Genomic DNA, 16,685 nt, shown 5'->3' on the forward strand with positions numbered 1-16,685 from the left:
GGGTGCCCCCCTCTCTGGCTCCCAGCGCACCGCCCTGCCCCGACCAAGGCCACTGCACCTGGAGTTTGAGCCCGAGGTGGAGGACGCGCTGCTGCAGAGGATCATGACACTGATCGAGCCCGGCGGTGACGACCACAAGCTGGCCCCCGCCTTCCTCCTCTGCCTGTGCATCCAGCATGCGGCCACCCGCCTGGAGCCCGGCTCATTCGGGCAGCTCCTGCTCAAGATAGCCACAGCGATCCGAGAGACCGTCTGGGTCAGTTCTGGGGTGCCAGTGGCTCTGGGTGGGGCCTGGGGGCGGAGCTGGGTGCGGGCTGTGGGTACCCAGAGGATGTCACCGGTCTGCCCGTCCACACCCAGGGAGCCGGGAGTATCTGCTGTGGCACTTTGTCTTTGGGGGGTCAGCTGTGGCATTGTGCACTCTGGTCCCCAAGACCTCCCCAAGACCCAGCCACAACCTGACCCCCCCAAGCCTCGGATACCCATTTGGCCCGAGTGCCCTGTGCTGTCTGCCTGGACTGTTTGGGGCTTGGCCACCACTGTGCTGTGGAGCCGGCATCAGCTCGGCGGTAGGGGCCCAGGGCGGGTCGACGCTGGGACATTGAAAGGCGTGCCTCCCTCAGGGTCTCGAGACCACAGCACCCCACCTTTGGGCAGAACTGGCTGTGGACCAGCCTGTGCCCTGTGGGAGGCTCGTTTGCATCCCTAGGCTCTGCCTGCTGCACGCCGGTGGCTCTGGTGCCCTCACAGAGACGGCCCCGGGCCCTGCCAGGAGTTGCTGCAGGCCCAGGGCCAGCGCTGCTGCGGGCAGCCTAGGTCTAGCACTTGGGGCCCCTCGCCGCCTCCTGCCCCTCCAGGACCCAAAGCCTGGCTGGTAGGCTTCCAGAGATGCCGTTCTTGTTGGCCAGGCTCACCCTGGCTGTGTAGAAACTGGTTAGATTTCTCCAATTAAAATCCACATTTAAAATATTTGAAACCTTTTGAAAGGAAAAGCCAACAAGGGCCATCGCATCCTGGGGTTTGTACACGTAATTCGTGTGTGTTGTGGCTCTCTGAGCCTGCCTCCCATGGTTCCCGCATGCATTGATGTTGGTATGGCCCCGGTGTGGTCACTTCCCTCTGTGCGGTCACAGTCCGTGCAGTACTGAAGCTTGAGTGTGCCAGGGCCTGTGGTGACCAGGGACCTGAGGCTTGGGGGCTGTGAGTTTCTACACAGATTGCTGTCCGGTCCTAAGTCTGCTCTGGGCCAGACACTTCCTATTAAGTCAGACGCTACGACCCAGGAGCCGTGCCCCACAGAGGAAACCAAAGCAAGGAGAGTAAAACTTGGCTCATGATGGAGCATAGAGGCAGGTGGAGAACCGTCTTCCAGCCTGGGCCTGAGTGCCACCCGTGGCTGTCCATGGTGCGCCCGGGATTAGCCTTGCTCCCCCCACCGCCCCCCTCCCTGCCCCCGGACAGGCATGGAGGCCAAGGCTGGTGGCAAACTGCCTTATTCAAGGTCTGCAGCTCACAAAGGAGTCTGAATCCAGGCTACACCCTACGTGCTTCCCCCGCCGTGTCCATGCACCTCAGCCCTGGTTCAGAGGGAGCCCTGGGTTTCATTGTTCATTTGTCTCTCGGGCACCATGTGCTCTCTGTCCCCTCCCCCCTGGAGGCTAGTAAGCACATCTTGGTATAAGTGGGGCCCTGCTCGGTCAGATGGTGGTTTGCCACTAAAGCAAGAATAACTTCTCGATTAAAAGTGACAGAATATGTTGGCTAAATGGTGTCCCTGTCGGGATGCTTCAGTGTATCCATAAATACCCTGGCACACATCCATTCGCTTATCACCACGGCCGATGGTGAGAAGCGTATGTATTAAGCTTAACAGTGTGAGTGTGTGTAGAATCTTCATTCTGGCATTTGTAAAATGTCTGACCTGCTTTACTCTTTCTTAAAGGGTCAGCTAGATAGCCATAAATTATTTCTGCTGCAGGAAGCATGCAGATCATTTTCAGTAAGGGAATGGAAAGATGTCACATCAAATGGAAAAGTATCCTTTCCAACATAGCTTCGGGTAAACAGTCCGCACGGTACAGGATGTACGGCAACAGCAGCGTTGTGTTTTTAATGCGGACAGCGTTCTGTGCATTTAATGGTGTTCTCATTCGAACACATCCTGTGGTATCCTGTCTTTTCTCATGTTTGCTTTTTTGTCTCTGTTTGCAGGAGAAAACCAAAGAACTAGCGGAGAAGCAGGCGCACCTGTAAGTATGGCCCAGTCATTGCCCCTGTCCCTGAGAGAGCTAGTTCCCCAGCAGACTTGCACTTCCCTGTGGAGCCAGGACCTGGGGGGGACCCCCAGGGCCCCTGACATCTCTGGGGTCAGCATGTGCTGCTGTCACCTGTCCTTCTGTCTCAGAGTGGCTGTTTCTGTGCTCACCACCCCGGGAAGTGCTGTGTTGGGGGGCCATCTCTCCAGAGCACCTGTAAGACCGGGGTCGAGGCCCTCCCTGCAGCCTTGTCCTGCCTTCACTTCCCCTGGTGACTATGCTAAAGCGAACCTGCCTCTTCAGGAAAATTCAAAACTCCCGACTTTGAGATGAGGCGGCCCGTTTCTGTTGTCCCACATCTGTTTTCCTAGGAAGCACTGTTTATGTGCACACAGCACTGCTGTGACTCTGGAAGCTATTTGGCACTAACAGTAATGGCGTGCATATGATGGGACCCAACAGTCCCGCTTCCGAGCGGTGCCACACGGAAGTGCCTTCACACGGAAGGCAGGAGACGTGCTCCCAAGGCCTTGTTTGTAAGTGACAAAGTCTGCATGGGCCGTGTATTTGTACAGTGGATGCTCGGCGACGGTGAAAGTGGACGCACCAGCGCTCCATCCGTGTGTTGGAATCTGAAAACAATGTGGAGCAGACAGAGCTCCCAGGAGAGCACCCACCCCGTGACTGCGCACGCGCATGTTAGTCCATGGCGAAGCCATCTGGTTAAGGAACGACGTGTGCGGTCACACCCCAGAGAGCCACGCTGAGGGGGGTAGTCACTGCCCACCGTCAGGGAAGGGCACATAGGACCTGAAGTCACACCTTGCTCCATGGTTTGCTCCATTCTTGTTGATGCCTCTGCTCTAAAGACGGTCCATTTGTGAAGCAGGTGGCTGCGGTCCATGCGTGCCTAGGTATTCTCTGTGGTCCTGGAAAGGGAAAGGAGCAATTGCACCACCCCCTCTCGAAGGGATGGAGGAAGTCTGGGTCAGAAGCTGCGTAGGTTTGGAGTGGCCCAGCTGTCCCACCCAGGCCAGAAGTTGAGTACAGGATTCCTGCTGCTTGCAGGTGTGCTCTCTGGCTCCTGTTGACATCAGGAAGCCAGAGTGATGTCCGCGGAAGTGTCTGCTGATGAGTGATGTGCCTGAGGTATGAGGCTGCCCAGGGAGGCCCAGCTCTGCTGCCCAGCTCACCAGGGCAGCGCTCAGTATGGGCCAGGCCCCACAGGGGAGCCCCAGCTTCAGGGTGGTGGCTGGCGGGCCTGCGCTGGAGCGGATGTCACAGGCCTGGGTGCACTAGGTGGGCCTGCATTGCGTGGGGTTCCCGTGTGAGGGGCTGGCGTTGGGGGCCCGGTGACAGGTGGGGCGGCCACACCCCCAGCCCTAGCTTTGCTCCGGGACAGCCAGGCTTCCAGGGCAGGGGTGGGGTATGGAGGTGATGGAGCTGAGGTTTTAGGGGCTCATGCAGCCCTTTCCCCCCTAAGTGTCTTGTTTCACATCAGTACCTATCTGCTGGGTACCCAGCTCACTGGGGAACCAAGGCCTTCCCCGCAGCAGCTCATGCCCATTTCGTGTTCCAGAACTTGTGTTGTTAGGGCCTAACACCGCCTGTGTCCATCCCAGGGATTGCTCCTTCCCCCTCATTTTTAAAAAAATTATGAATCACTTCCAAAATACAGAAAAGCGCAGACTATATTAATCACCCAAGACTACATACCTGAACTTCACCTTATTAACATTTTGCCCCACGGGTGTCAGACCATCGTGTGGTGTGCTTCTGTTTACATCCTGAGCAACTGTGGACTTGGACTACACACTTTGCTGCACCTGTGATCATCACACCCTTTATTCTGGGAATGCCTGGATGTGGGGGCTGCGTTAGCAAGTTTTCTGAATCCCAACTGAATCCCTGGGATTACAGCCTTTGTGATTACTGATTTTTTTAGGGTGGTGAGGTACAGTTTGCTGACACTTTAGGATTTTCCCATCTGAATTCATAGGTCACATTGATCTATGATTTTTTTTTTTCCCGTTGCCCTTGTCTGGCTTTAATAACAAGGTTTGCAGAGACTGCACTGGGCAGCCCTGTGTGTTTTCAGTTCCCTGCATCAGTTTGTCTGAGATGTGGACTCGGCCCTCACAGTTTGCTGGAAGTAAAAAGTACTTCCCTGTAGAAGCATCTGGATGGCCCGGTTTTGCTGATACCATTTCTTTGGTGATTATCGGTCTGTCTAGTTTTCTAGTTCTGTTTACATTGATTTCGGTAATTTTTACTTTGGTTTTCAGAGTTATTGGAATAAAATTGTTCCTTCTGTTTTCTTTGGACTTGTCATCTCTCGTGTGTTTGTAGTAATACCCCGGAATTTCCGTTGGCTTTGTCTCCCCCTCTTCCCTCCCTGATTTATCTTCCCAGGGATTTGTCTGTCGTCTGTTTAAAAGGGCCAGTTGTGTCGTTTCTGCTTACTTTTTCTTTGATTTCTATTCCATTGAAGTCTTTATTATTTCCTTATTCCTGCATAATTTCTATTTTAACTTTTTCTTTGATTCATGAATTATTTGGAACATTTCTTGAATTTCTTAAATTTTTTTATATTAGCAAAAATGCTTTTGATTTTGTTTTCAAGTATTAATTTCCCTTCTATATGCTTCCCATATAGATTAAAAAAAATTATATCTTGGGTGCCTGTCTGGCTCAGTTAGGTGGAGCGTGTGACTCTTGATCCCAAGCTTGTGAATTCAAGCTCCACGTTGGGCATGGAGCCTACTTAAAAAAATTAGAGCAGTGATTGATTTGATTCGATTTGATTTTACTTTATTGTGGTAAGAACACTTGACGTGAGCACTACCCTCTTCAACTGTGAGGTGGATGTCAGCCATTTCCGGTCTCCCCTTCCCCATCCCAGCCCTGGCAGCCGCCACTCTGCCCTCCCAGACTAGGAGGTGGACTGTTTAGAAATCTCATCTGAGCGACATCACGCGGTATTTTTCGTTTTGTGATGGGCTTACTTCACTTAGCATAACATCTCCAAGGTTCGTCCACGCTGTCACATTATTGCAGGATTTCCTTGATTTTTTTTATAAAGCTTTTTTTTTTTTAATTATTATTTCTAGGAGAGAGAGAGACAGCGTGGAGGGTCAGAGAGAGAGGGAGTCACAGACTGAAACAGGCTCCAGGCTCTGAGCTGGCAGTCAGCACAGAGCCCGACGCGGGGCTTGAACCCACGAACCACGAGATCATGACCTAAGCGAAAGTCGGACGCTTAACCAACTAAGCCACCCAGGAGTCCCTCCTTGATTTTTTTTTTTAAAGGCTGAATAGCATTTCATTGCATTACATACAGGTGTTCTTTATCCCTTCCTCCATCGATAGGCATTTAGTGCAACTCCACATCTTCCTTCTCGTGCCTAGTGCTGCAGGGATCATTGAGGTGTGAATATCTCTTGGAGATACTGATTTCAGTTCTTTTGGGTAAATACCCAGAGGTGGAATTGCTGGATTATAAGGCAGTTTTCTCTTTAATATTTTGGGGGAGCCTCCACACTGTTTTCCACAGTGGCTGTGCTGTTCCCATTCTGCATTCCCACCAGCAATGCACGGGGCTTCCACTTTCTCCACACCCTCCCTGACACCTGTTACCTGTTTGTGACGATGGCCATTCCAACAGGTGTGAGGTGACGGCCCAGCGGGGTTTTGGTTTGCATTCACCTGACGGTGAGCGATGTCGAGCACCTTTTCACGTGCCTATTGCCATCTGGATGTCTTCTTTGGAGATGTGTCTGTTGAAGCCAAGCCTTCTCTTGAACTGGGTCATTAGTTTTTGTGCCTTTGACTTTACAGGATTTCCTTATGTATTCTGGAAATTACCCACTACCGGATGGTTTACAAACCTCTCTCACTCTGTATGTTGCTTTTTCACTGTGAAAAGCTGTGCAGAAGCTTTTCAGTTTGATGCAGGCCCACTTGTCTATTTTTGCTTTTCTTGCCTGTGCCTTGGGAGTCATATCCATGAACTTGCTCCCACTGGTGCTCACCTGAAGGGGTGGGCCGGACCTCTGCCCGATGTTGGTGCCCCCTGCGTGTGCCCTGCGGCTGGCAGGTGCTGTGGCTTCAGCGTGACCTCACTGGGATTCGACACCCCAACTTCAGCTGGCAGTAGCTGGTGGTGGTTTTTCAGTAGAGGCCTGTCTGTCCCTTTGAGTTCTGACAAGGGGAAGTTGAGAGGGGCAGTAAATGTTGAAAACAGAATGGAATTAGGCTCTGAAGAGCCAGGTTAATCCTTTTTTAATGACCCCAAACTCTTCACACCTGTGTGCATGCGTGTGTCATGCAAATGGGCACAGAGCACAAGCACGTGGAGGAGGAGCTCGGGGAGCACAGATGCAGAGGAAGGGCACGTGGAGCACAGACGGGGAGCACAGGTGCAGAGGAAGAGCACAGGGAGCACAGATGGGGAGGAAGAGCAAGTGGAGCAAAGACGAGGAGCACACAGGGAGGAAGAGCACGTGGAGCACAGACAGGGACCACAGGCATGGACCATGAGCACACGGAGCACAGCACAGGCGCAGAAGAACAGTGCATGGAGCTCTGCTAGCGTAGCGGCAGCTGGAGACCCGAGCAGTGAAAACGAGGAGACCCACAGGGAGGTCACACCGTTGGGAACACAAGTGAAGTTAGGTCAGAACAACAACCCCGCAGGCACGAGAGGAACGTGGGAAAGGGAGCCTAAGGCCACTGCCTCAACCCGTGGTGGCCGCCCCAGGGGACAACGCTGCCTTGCAAATCTGCTACCCAGATGGCCCCCGTGGCTTTGCCCGTGAGCCTTGCTGCCCAGACCCCAGACACGACCCTCACGAACAGCAGGGCATCCCCAAGCTGCCCCGGCTGCAGCAACCCCACCGGGTGGGACTGAAGAGCTGGCGCCCTCACGGCTCCCCTGGGGGTCCCTGGGACTGCGGGGTGGCCTGCTCCGATCACCCCTAGACCAACCCGAGTCACAGCTGGGAGGAGTTACTCCCTTGTGAACGGATCTCTGCTCAGAGGAGTCCAGCAGGTGTGGCAGTGGCAGCACCGATCGCGACATCCTGGCTGCTGGCACCTCTGAGGTGTCCTCAGAGGCCGTCATAGGACAGCTTCCAGGTGTGACGAGATGAGAGGTCATGCCCAGAGGGATCCTTGTCAATACCTGAAATGGAATTTCCAGAGTTCAGTGCAGCCTCTCCACATCCACCCCTCAGACCTCGCTTCGGTGGTTTGGGCTGGTACCGGGGACCTTTCTGTCACAGCAGGTGACCCTAGACATGAGGGCCTGCATCCTGGGGGCCGCCATGGATCTGGGCTTGGTGGGAGCCCCCTGGACCCTGGGGGCGAGTGGCCCCGAGGAGCCTCTGGGCGCCTCTGAGCCACCTCTACCCCAGGCTGGCCGTCTCCCAGACATGTAAGGGAGATCAAAGGGACAAGAAGTTTCCAGCCCCGTCCCTGGCACCTGGTGGCTTTGTTTTGAGTGCCGCAGCGACACGTGCATGGCCCTGGCAGAGGAGGCCGTGTGAGGAGTGGGTGCTGGCCACCCCGGCTGGGTCTCAGACATGGTCTGCATGAGCCACGGCCGTTGTGGTGTTGGTTTCTAACAATTCCCTCTGAATCTTCAAATGATGTGCTCTCATTGCTGCTCCTGATGCACTGACTTTAGACATCACCTGACTGTATAACAAGGTAGTTCTTAGCTAATCTCGCCTGTGCGCCTCTCACAAGAGAGGCGTTACCGTTCGTTTATTCTGTTAGTTACATGAACTTAACACGCTGCACCTCCTGTCTCTTGTGCGTGAATGACACACTCATGCCGCTCGTTCTTGCAGCCTTGGGCCCCGTCTCCCCATGCGCACACACTCGCACACATTCTGTTCAACATGCTGAGTGCCTTCGTTATCTCCTCCCGAAAGAAAAGATGTGAAAGTAGTTTGTTGGTGAGAGTCCTTTACCGCTGGCCGTGGCCGCTGGTGTCCTCCCTGCAAGGTTGGAGGCTTCTAGGTGTGCCTCTGGCCATCGCGTGTCGAATAACATCTGTCTGCACCTCGTTTCCCAGCCTGATGCTGGGGGGCCGGTGGGTCACAGATGGTCTGGGTGGTGTCCCGTGGGACAGAACGAGCTCACATGCAGCACGCTCTGTCTCCCTGAGTGGCAGTCTCCCAGACTAACTCGTAGTCTCTTGTCTCGGCAGCCAGGAGCCCGTCTCCTTGGCCGGCTTCACCCTGGCCGGCCTGGTCCCGGACCTGCAGCACATTCTCTTCTGGATGTCCAACTCGGTCGAGCTTCTCTACTTCATCCAGCAGAAGTGCCCGCTCTATATGCAGGCCTGGGAGGAGGAGCTGGATATCACAGGTACCGTCTGCCACTGCCCACAGGCCGGGGGTGGGCTGAGCACCGCCACCTTGCCTCTAGCCACTGGAGCAGAGCTGGCCTTGCGTTGGGGGCCCTCTGCGAGGTGGTGACGCTGGCGGTTGGGCTAACCTGGCTCCTCGCGTCCACAGCAGGCTATCCCCCCCAGCCCCTGTGCACCCCTGCGGGAAGAGGCCCGTGCATTGGCCTTGGGCTGGCCCTTATGGGTGTGCCCATTTCGGAGTGCAGACACGTTGCAAAACTGCTGGGGGCTGTGCGTAGGACTGTGATGTGCTGGCTGCAGGGCCTCAGCTGCCTGGGGTGCCTGCGTTAGGATGTGGGAGCCACAGCTTGATGGGCTGAAAGCAGACTGATGGAGCAATCTGGGGGTCTTCATGAAGAAGGTGGTGCGTGCCGGGCCCTGAGGCCAAGAAGGATCTCAGTGGCTGTGTGTGTGCGTGCATAGTGGGTCCTGGAATGAGTCGCAAGGTAGTCCCAGGGGCTGGACCACAGTCTCACGGTTTTCCCCCACACCCCCTTGCTCTGTGGCAAACAGTCGCTCCCCTCCCTGCCTCCCTGTCATGGGGCAGGAGCTGCGGGGGATCCCGGGAAGGCGCGTTTGGTGGCCCGGCCTCTGGAGGCTGTACCCGGAGTTGGGAAGGAAGCTGGCCGGGTGGGCCTGGGCCTGACCGAGGCTCCTGGTGGGGTCTGGCTGCCATCTGTGTGCTCGGCCAAGGGTCCCGGGAGGTGGCCACGGGTTCCTGGGGAAGGAGCCCAGAGCAGACAGCACTGTGTCCTGCTGAGCCCCTTGTGGATGGGCTAGATTTCCCGGGGGGAGGGGCCACTGGGAGATGACGGCGGGGGACCGTGGTCCGTGTGGCGCAGGCTGTCCTATTCTGTGCCAGGCTGGGGCCCGGCCATGCTGAGCAGGGAGGAGGCCTGGCTGGGAGGTGGAGGCTGTGGGAAGGCAGAGCCAGCGGGCATGACTGCGTCTCTCTTGGTTAGTCTTGGTTTCTTAGTATTTTCTTATCCCTGCTTGATGGTGAAGGGGACATCGGGAACATTCTTCGGCTTCTGGGGCCATGTGGAGGGAAGCTTGCGGCCCTTCTGTGTCCCAGTGGGCGTTCGGGCCTGCTGGCCTCTCGCCTCCAGCCCTCGTTCCCTGGGGGTGGGCGTCACGCCAGATGTCCAGTTAGACCTCCTGGAGGGGGGGGTGGCCACTCTCTCTCTGCACAAACCTGAGGCAGCTGCTTACCCGCCGTTTCCCCCTGAATGTGACATAAACAGCCACCCCTGGGTGTCCCCAGAGCCAGGACGGTCTCTCTGCTCCACAGTCTGGGCCGTTCCGAGCTCAGTGCTCCGGGGACCCAGATTCCTCTCTCTCCAGAGCCTGCTTGTCTTCCTCTGGGGCCCCAGCTTCTCCGAGCAGAAGGGCCCCTCTCCTGGATGTGGTGGTGGCAGCGAGCTCCTGGGCCTCTGGCTGGTCTCTAAGCGCACATGGTCCTTCTGTGCAGGGGGTCGGTGGGTCGGGGGGGCTGCCGGGGGACCTCCCTGCTCTGGCTCCAGCAGAGTCAGCTGGGAGAGCTGTCCCCTCATGGCTCCTGGGCACAGCGCTCGAGGGTGTGTTCTGCTGGCGCCCCTTGTCACCTGGCCTAATCTCAAACACACAGGGCTTTGGGCCCCCCTGGGCCTTCCGCCCAAGCACAGGGACCCTATGTCGGGCTGATTCTCATGAAAAAGTTATTTGGGGTTGACAGGCGATCTGCTCTCAGAGGAAGTTATTTTTGGTCCCAGGCCTGGGTGTCCTGTAGCCCAGTCGATGCTGGGACAGCGTCCCGCCTCCACCCACCCTGAGGGGAAGCCGCGGCAGGCTCTGAACGTCCCACAAAGTGTCCCGTGTGGCCCAGGCGCGGGGGAGCGCAGAGGAAAGATGTTGTCACGGGGGCAAAGGCAAGGTTAGAGCCACGTCTCGGCCTCCTGACCTGCAGCGGGAAGTTTCTGTGGGAAGAATTCTGAAAACAGCTGTCACGTCCTGAACACTGGAAAATCGCCTTTTCGTTCCGCAAATAATCTTTGTTGTCTGAAGCTCTTCCCCGGGATGCCTCGCTCACATGGGCAGGCAGGAGGTGGGCCACTCGGGGGCAGGCCGTCGTATCTACCCAAGACACCTGAGAGAGAGAGCTGGCTGCTCTGCCTCAGCACCTGCAGCTCTGGGGGCATTGAGGCGCGGGCCCCGGTCCCCAAAAGGCTCACATGGGCGTCGGCTTAGCCCCTGTGACGGGTGCCAGTGTTTCTGCTGGTTTCCAGCAACAGAGAGACTGTGGTGGCATCAGCCTCCCTACGGCTGCAGTCCTGGCGTCCTCTTCCCGTCACCCGGCCTCCCACCAGAGTCACCGCACCCACACGGGGTGGGGGCCGGCTTTCTGGGCCAGGCTGGCAGCCTGCAGGGCGGGGCCCCGCCCCACATCCAGGCTCTGCTCCAGTGAAAGGGTTTGGAGCTGGCTTCTCGGCCCCGTTCCTACTGGCTTTGCTTGGCCGCGAGTGGTGTTTGGTCTGTGGGTAGTGAGGTCAGCAGTGGGCAGGCTGCGTGTCTTTAGGCCTGGGGTGCCGCGGCTGGTTGGGGGGCAGCCAGCCCATGGCCAGCAGCCTGTTCGTCCAGACTGGGGTCCCTCCAGTTGTTGGATTTGCCGCTCCTCTGAGTTCCAGCAAGGCTGTGGGAGCATCCAGATTCCCCCTGGGGTGGGTCCCCAGTGAGACCCCACAGGCCAGGCTCCAGGGAGGTCTCTGGGCAGGCACGACAGGCCTCTGGCTTCCTGGTCCAGACAGGTTTCTGGGGCATGTTCCGTAGGACCAGGGGCAGGAGAGCCGCAAGCCCTGGAAGCAGAAGCGTCTAGAACAGCGGGGCCTCTGATGGACTTGTGTGCTGTTTGCATTCTCACTGTCCTCCGCGATGGGTGGCTTCAGGGCTCGGAGCAATTCTGGGCTGTGAGACCCAGCACCTCCCCTCCCAGCCCTGCGAAAAGATTGCGACACCATGGGGCCCCTGCCGTGTGTGAGTGAAAAGCTTGTAGAAGGGGTCCTGGGGTGGGTGTTTCAGTCGGCTGAACGTCTGACTCTTGATTTTGGCTTAAGTCATGATCTCACGGTTTGTGGGTTTGAGCCCCGCACTGGATCTGCACTGACTGTGCAGATCCTGCTTGGGATTCTCTTTCTCCCTCTCTCACTGCTCCTCCCATGCTCATGTTCTCTCTCAAAATAAGTAATAAAGATAAAAAAAAAAAAAAAGGCGGTAGCAGAATGAATGACGTCAAAAGCCGCTGGCCCCCGCCCACACTGTACACACACACGTCCGACCTGCCTGTTGCAGCTCCCGTAATGAAGAAGTGAGGATCTGAGGGAGCAGGAGGCAGAGGCAGGGCCTCCGGGTCCCTGGCAGCCCTGCTGAGCGCTGTGGGACACCGCGTGCCTCCCGTATTCTGTGGCTCCTCGGGCGGTTCTGCCCCATTGGGGTTCTCCAGTGTTGGGGTCCCTGTGGCCAGTTTGGCCTCTTGGCTTTACAGGAACCCCTCCCAGAGGAAGGAAGCACATGGCATCCAACGGGTGGGCCTCCCTACCAGCCCACCCCCTCCCACCAGGCTCAGCTCCAGTCACCATCTGGGGAGGCCCACCCCCAGGGCCTGTCACTCCAAAGGGCCGGCATGGAGCTGGGGCCGCTAAGAATCCCGGTCCCGGTGGCGTTTTCTCTGTGGTCTCTCCTGGATGCTGGGGAGAGAATGAGGCCCGTAGGCCATTTGGGTTTCTCTCTTCTTGGAAGAATGTCACAATTCTGTGGAGTGGTGGTCTCCTTAGGAGCTCTGGCCAGGTGTTCCTTTGACCTGGGTCCCGACTGAGAAGCGACTGCAGGCTGTTGGGTTCTAACAGGAACTGTGTCCGGGATCTACTAGTTCATCGGCTTCAGATTCCCTTTGGCATAATGCTTCAGCACTGATGTGCTTGGAGGCGCGGCGCCGGCTTTCTCAGCCATCTCGGCCGGCATCCTGTCCTGGGAGCCCCGGGGAAGTGTGGCAGTCAGGTTTGGGGTCAGACGGCCGCACAAGCGGCTCCCCAGACCCGGGGTGGGGATGCAGGCGAGCGCTGTCCAGAGGGAAGCACGCGGTGACCGTGTGCCGCTGTCCCCGCGCAGGCTCGAGGGAGTCCCTGCTTTCATGCACGCTGACGGCCAGCGAGGAGGCCATGGCTGTCCTGGAGGAGGTCATCTTGTACGCCTTCCAGCAGTGCGTGTACTACGTCTCCAAGGTACGGCGCCGCCCTGGGCGGGACCGATGTGCTGTCTCCACCATCACACGAGGAATTGGAGCTCGAACCACCGCCTCTGCGCACTGAGCCCCGGCTTCCAGGTCCTCGCCCTCCCAGCTGGCGTCACCCACATCCTGTGAGCTGGCGGCTGCACAGATGCCAGCAGTGGCAGGGAGCGGGGGGCGGGGGCAGCCGCGCTGGGCCATGGGCATGGTGGTCCTTGCTGCCACCGGAGACAGCGTTAGAGCCTCTGGGTCGGGAGGAGCCACTTACCCTCTCCCAGCACATGGAGCAGGCTGTAGGGGGGAGTGGAGAGAGCAGGGGCCCCTGTGGCAGTGACCCCTACTGGGGGATCCAAGGGGACCTGCATTCTGTGGGGGATGTGTCAGCGGGGAGTGAGGGGGGCTGGTTGGAGAAGAAAACGATCCCCTTTGTTCCGCACGGAGTTCAGACAGTCGAGTCAGCCAGCGCCATGGTCACTTAACACCAGCAGGCCTGATGGGGTGTCTTGGCCAAACAGGAAGGAGCCTCCCCCTGGGTCTGAGCAGGGCTGTGTGCTGCCCTTGACCTGTCATCCCACGATCACCTTGAGGTGTGTGGCTGCGAGGCCTCCCCCTGGAGGTGACGCCTTCGCTCGTTTTTTGGGAGCAGCTGTTGCTATTCTGTCCCCCAGGGACAAGTGTGGGTGCCTGCCGTCCCTTTCGCCAGGGCTTCCACCAGGATGGTGCCCGTGGCCCCCACGCTGCTGCCCCTGGCTCAGCTCCGCAGGAGGGGGTGCTTCTGGTGCAGGGGGAGGGTCCTGGAGGGAATGTCGGGCCAGTCAGCTGCCCCCCACCTTGTGTCTGATGGAACAAGAGCCATGAGGGGTCCCAGCAGCCCTTCTGCCGGGCTCTGTGCACCTGCGGAGGTCATGTGCCCCCCGGGACCCAAGCTAGACTGGCATGCCCGTGGCCTCTGCGGACGTGGCTGGTGTTTCCCTCTCGCCCCCAGTCCTTGTACGTCTGCCTCCCGGCCCTGCTGGAATGCCCCCCTTTCCAGACGGAGCGCCGGGAGAGCTGGTGCTCGGCCCCCCAGCTGCCGGAGGAGCTGCGCCGGGTGGTGTCCGTCTACCAGGCCACGCTGGACCTGCTGCGGCAATTCCGGGTGCACCCCGAGATCGCCGCCCAGGTGCTGGCCTACCTCCTCTTCTTCTCCAGCACACTGCTCTTCAACCAGCTCCTGGACAAAGGTGAGGAGGGGCGGGCCTGGGGGCACGTGCTGCTGGGGGCGGCCGTCCCCGTCTGCAGAAAGGCCGGGATGGGGGTGGGGGCCTGCACAGGCCTTTCCCCGTTCCATTTTACCCCTCAGCCCTTGGCTGGGAGAGGAGGGACAGGCTCAGAGACGGGACGTGGGCTTTGTCCCCGCCTTCTGCCCCCCAGAATCTCTTCACTACAGGTGCCAGTCACTTCTAGCTGGGGGCCCCGCTGGGACTTGGGGGAATGAGTGAACCCTTGGCACTCAAGTGCCTTCCTGGGCCGGTCAGGGTCCGCAGGCAGCATCTGGGCCCTTGGGGCCTTGCCATAGGTGCCGACTCCTCTCTAAACTTGGGGCTCAGTGGCTGTCACAGCCCCTCCCGGTCATGCGCTTCACCTCCCCCACCCATGCCCACCCCGCCCGCCCAGAAGGGGGCCCAGAAGCAGGCCAGTTGCCTTGGAAACCAATGTAAGGTGCTCAGGCCTGTCATCAGAGGCTTGCAGGAGTGGGGGGAGGGGCGGCCGGCACGGCGTCACCTTCCTGCCCCTCCAGGCCCGTCTCTGAGTTGCTTCCACTGGCCCAGAGGCGTCCAGGCCTGCGCCCGCCTGCAGCAGCTCCTGGAGTGGATGAGGAGCAGCGGCTTGGGAGAGGCCGGAGAACGCTTCTTCCGGAAGCTTTCCTGCACGCTCAACCTGCTGGCCACTCCCCGGGCCCAGCTTATCCAGGTAGGAGGGGCGCACAAGGTGTCCCTCTTGGGTCACCAGCTCACAGACCAGGCGCGGGCCACATTATGGCTTCAGGACCTCAGAGACCCTGCAGTGTGGCTTCCGTTCCACTTCTGTTCCCACCTGCTGGCGGGATAAGGCCCCCCAGGGTCCCCGGGGTCTGTGTCCCATCCGTAACCCTGCAGGGCCTAGGGCTCTGCATGGACCCTGAGATGGAGAGATCGGCCTGTCTGGTGGGCCTGGCCTAAGCACATGAGTGCTTAAAAGGGCAGATAAATGGTTCAGATTGAGGACAGGAGGGGGGCCCGACCACCCAGTGGCTCTGAAGATGGACCGTGGCGTGGCCTCCAGAACCTGGGAACAGCCCTCAGCTGCAGGCTGGCACAGGAACGGGGACTTCCGTCCTACAGTCACAAGGAACTGAATTCTGGCAACCCGCACGAGCCAGGAGCAGGCGGCCTTGCTGACTCCTCGGTGTGGGACTGAGGCCGGCCAGGTAGGTGGCTGACCCCCCAGATGGCAGAGGATGCATTTGTGGCCATGTTGGAAGAGCTACAGGAGGCGGGTACAGCACCTCGTCCCACGGTCATTGCGGATGATTGATGAAACCAAACCTGTGTGTCCCTTTCCTGCCTGCCAGACACCGTGTGCTCTGAGAGGCGAGGCGAGAGGCTGCAGGGGACCCTGGACCTTCCATCTGCTGTAAGATCAGAGCAGCTTCCCTCCACCCCAGGGCCCCAGCACAGAGACTCAGTAGCCGTGGTAGCCACTGCCTGCCGCGCACCTGCACTGTGTGACCCGCCTCGGCTGTCATCTCATGCCACCCTCCCAGTTATGGCTGCTGGCCAAGGCCCTGTCCCCTGGCCAGGGACGGTGCGGCANGTGTGACACCAGGTCGGCTCCTGGGGCCAGATGCGGCGGGCAGAGGGTGCCTCAGGCCCCGGCGAAGGGCGGCTGGGCTCTGTGCAGCCACCTGTGGACTAAGTCCCTGCACCCAGGGTAGTGGGAGGGGCGGCACAGGTGACGTGCACCAGGTACGAGGCTTGGGGTGGGGGTGGGGGACAAGGAGGCAGGGCACGTGTGTACACGCGCAGGGCAGAGCAGCCCCCCGCAGCATGCCCCTAAGGCAGGGGCCACCTGGGCAGATCAGGGCCTGAGGCAGACCCCTGCTTCCCTGTGCAGGACTGCAGCCACCCACCCTCCCTGACCTCCGGGGCCAGAAGGGACAGTGTGGGGGGCTGCAGAGCTGAAGAGTCCCTGCTCAGGAAGGGGACAGAATCAAACGGGGCNAACAGAGTCCCCTGCTCAGCCCTGGAACCAGCCAAGCTCGGAGACACGCTGCTGTCCTCGGCAGCCACGGTGCGGAGGGAGGAACCCCCCTTCCAGGCACATGGGGGTGTGGCCCACAGATGGGGCCTGGAGCCACCACCCCCGGAGGGTCGTCAGGGATATGTCCCCATTGTGCCCAGATGGGCATCTCGCTGCAGCCGTGTGAGCGTTTCCCTTGGGAGGAGCAGCGAGGACAGGGAGGGCCGGCCGGCCGCCCCTTCCCCCAGTGGCCCCTCTTCTCCCCTNGGACTTCTGCTACGTGTTCGTGGTGGAGCTGGAGCGGGGCCCCTCCGGGCTGGGAATGGGCCTCATCGACGGGATGGTGAGCGGCCCCCGGGCTCTGGACCACCCCGTGCAGGCCCACAGCTCACGCGGTCGCGGGAGACCAGGGCCAGGTCCGTGGGGTCTGAGTGCAGGAAGGGCCTGTGCGGTAGCCGCTTCCTCTGACAGCTGCGTCCTCTCTGTCTTCTGGGTG

At 59.0% G+C, this 16,685-nt stretch overlaps 1 protein-coding gene across 1 annotated transcript in view; it reads left to right on the forward strand.

The window, feature by feature from the left end:
• RADIL (Rap associating with DIL domain) overlaps positions 1-16,685 on the forward strand; it is an 81,424-nt gene that overhangs the window by 64,335 nt on the left and 404 nt on the right. The window contains exons 4-11 of the mRNA XM_077758841.1: positions 1-256; positions 2,212-2,249; positions 8,470-8,630; positions 12,811-12,923; positions 13,914-14,151; positions 14,709-14,881; positions 15,398-15,446; positions 16,438-16,605. The exon at positions 1-256 is cut by the window's left edge and continues 398 nt beyond it. Of these exons, the coding sequence (XP_077614967.1) occupies positions 1-256; positions 2,212-2,249; positions 8,470-8,630; positions 12,811-12,923; positions 13,914-14,151; positions 14,709-14,881; positions 15,398-15,446; positions 16,438-16,605 (1,196 nt within the window). The remainder of the gene's footprint in view (positions 257-2,211; positions 2,250-8,469; positions 8,631-12,810; positions 12,924-13,913; positions 14,152-14,708; positions 14,882-15,397; positions 15,447-16,437; positions 16,606-16,685) is intronic.

The sequence above is a fragment of the Crocuta crocuta genome, unplaced genomic scaffold, assembly GCF_008692635.1.
Source record: "Crocuta crocuta isolate KB4526 unplaced genomic scaffold, BGI_CrCroc_1.0 scaffold273, whole genome shotgun sequence".
Lineage (NCBI taxonomy): Eukaryota > Metazoa > Chordata > Mammalia > Carnivora > Hyaenidae > Crocuta > Crocuta crocuta.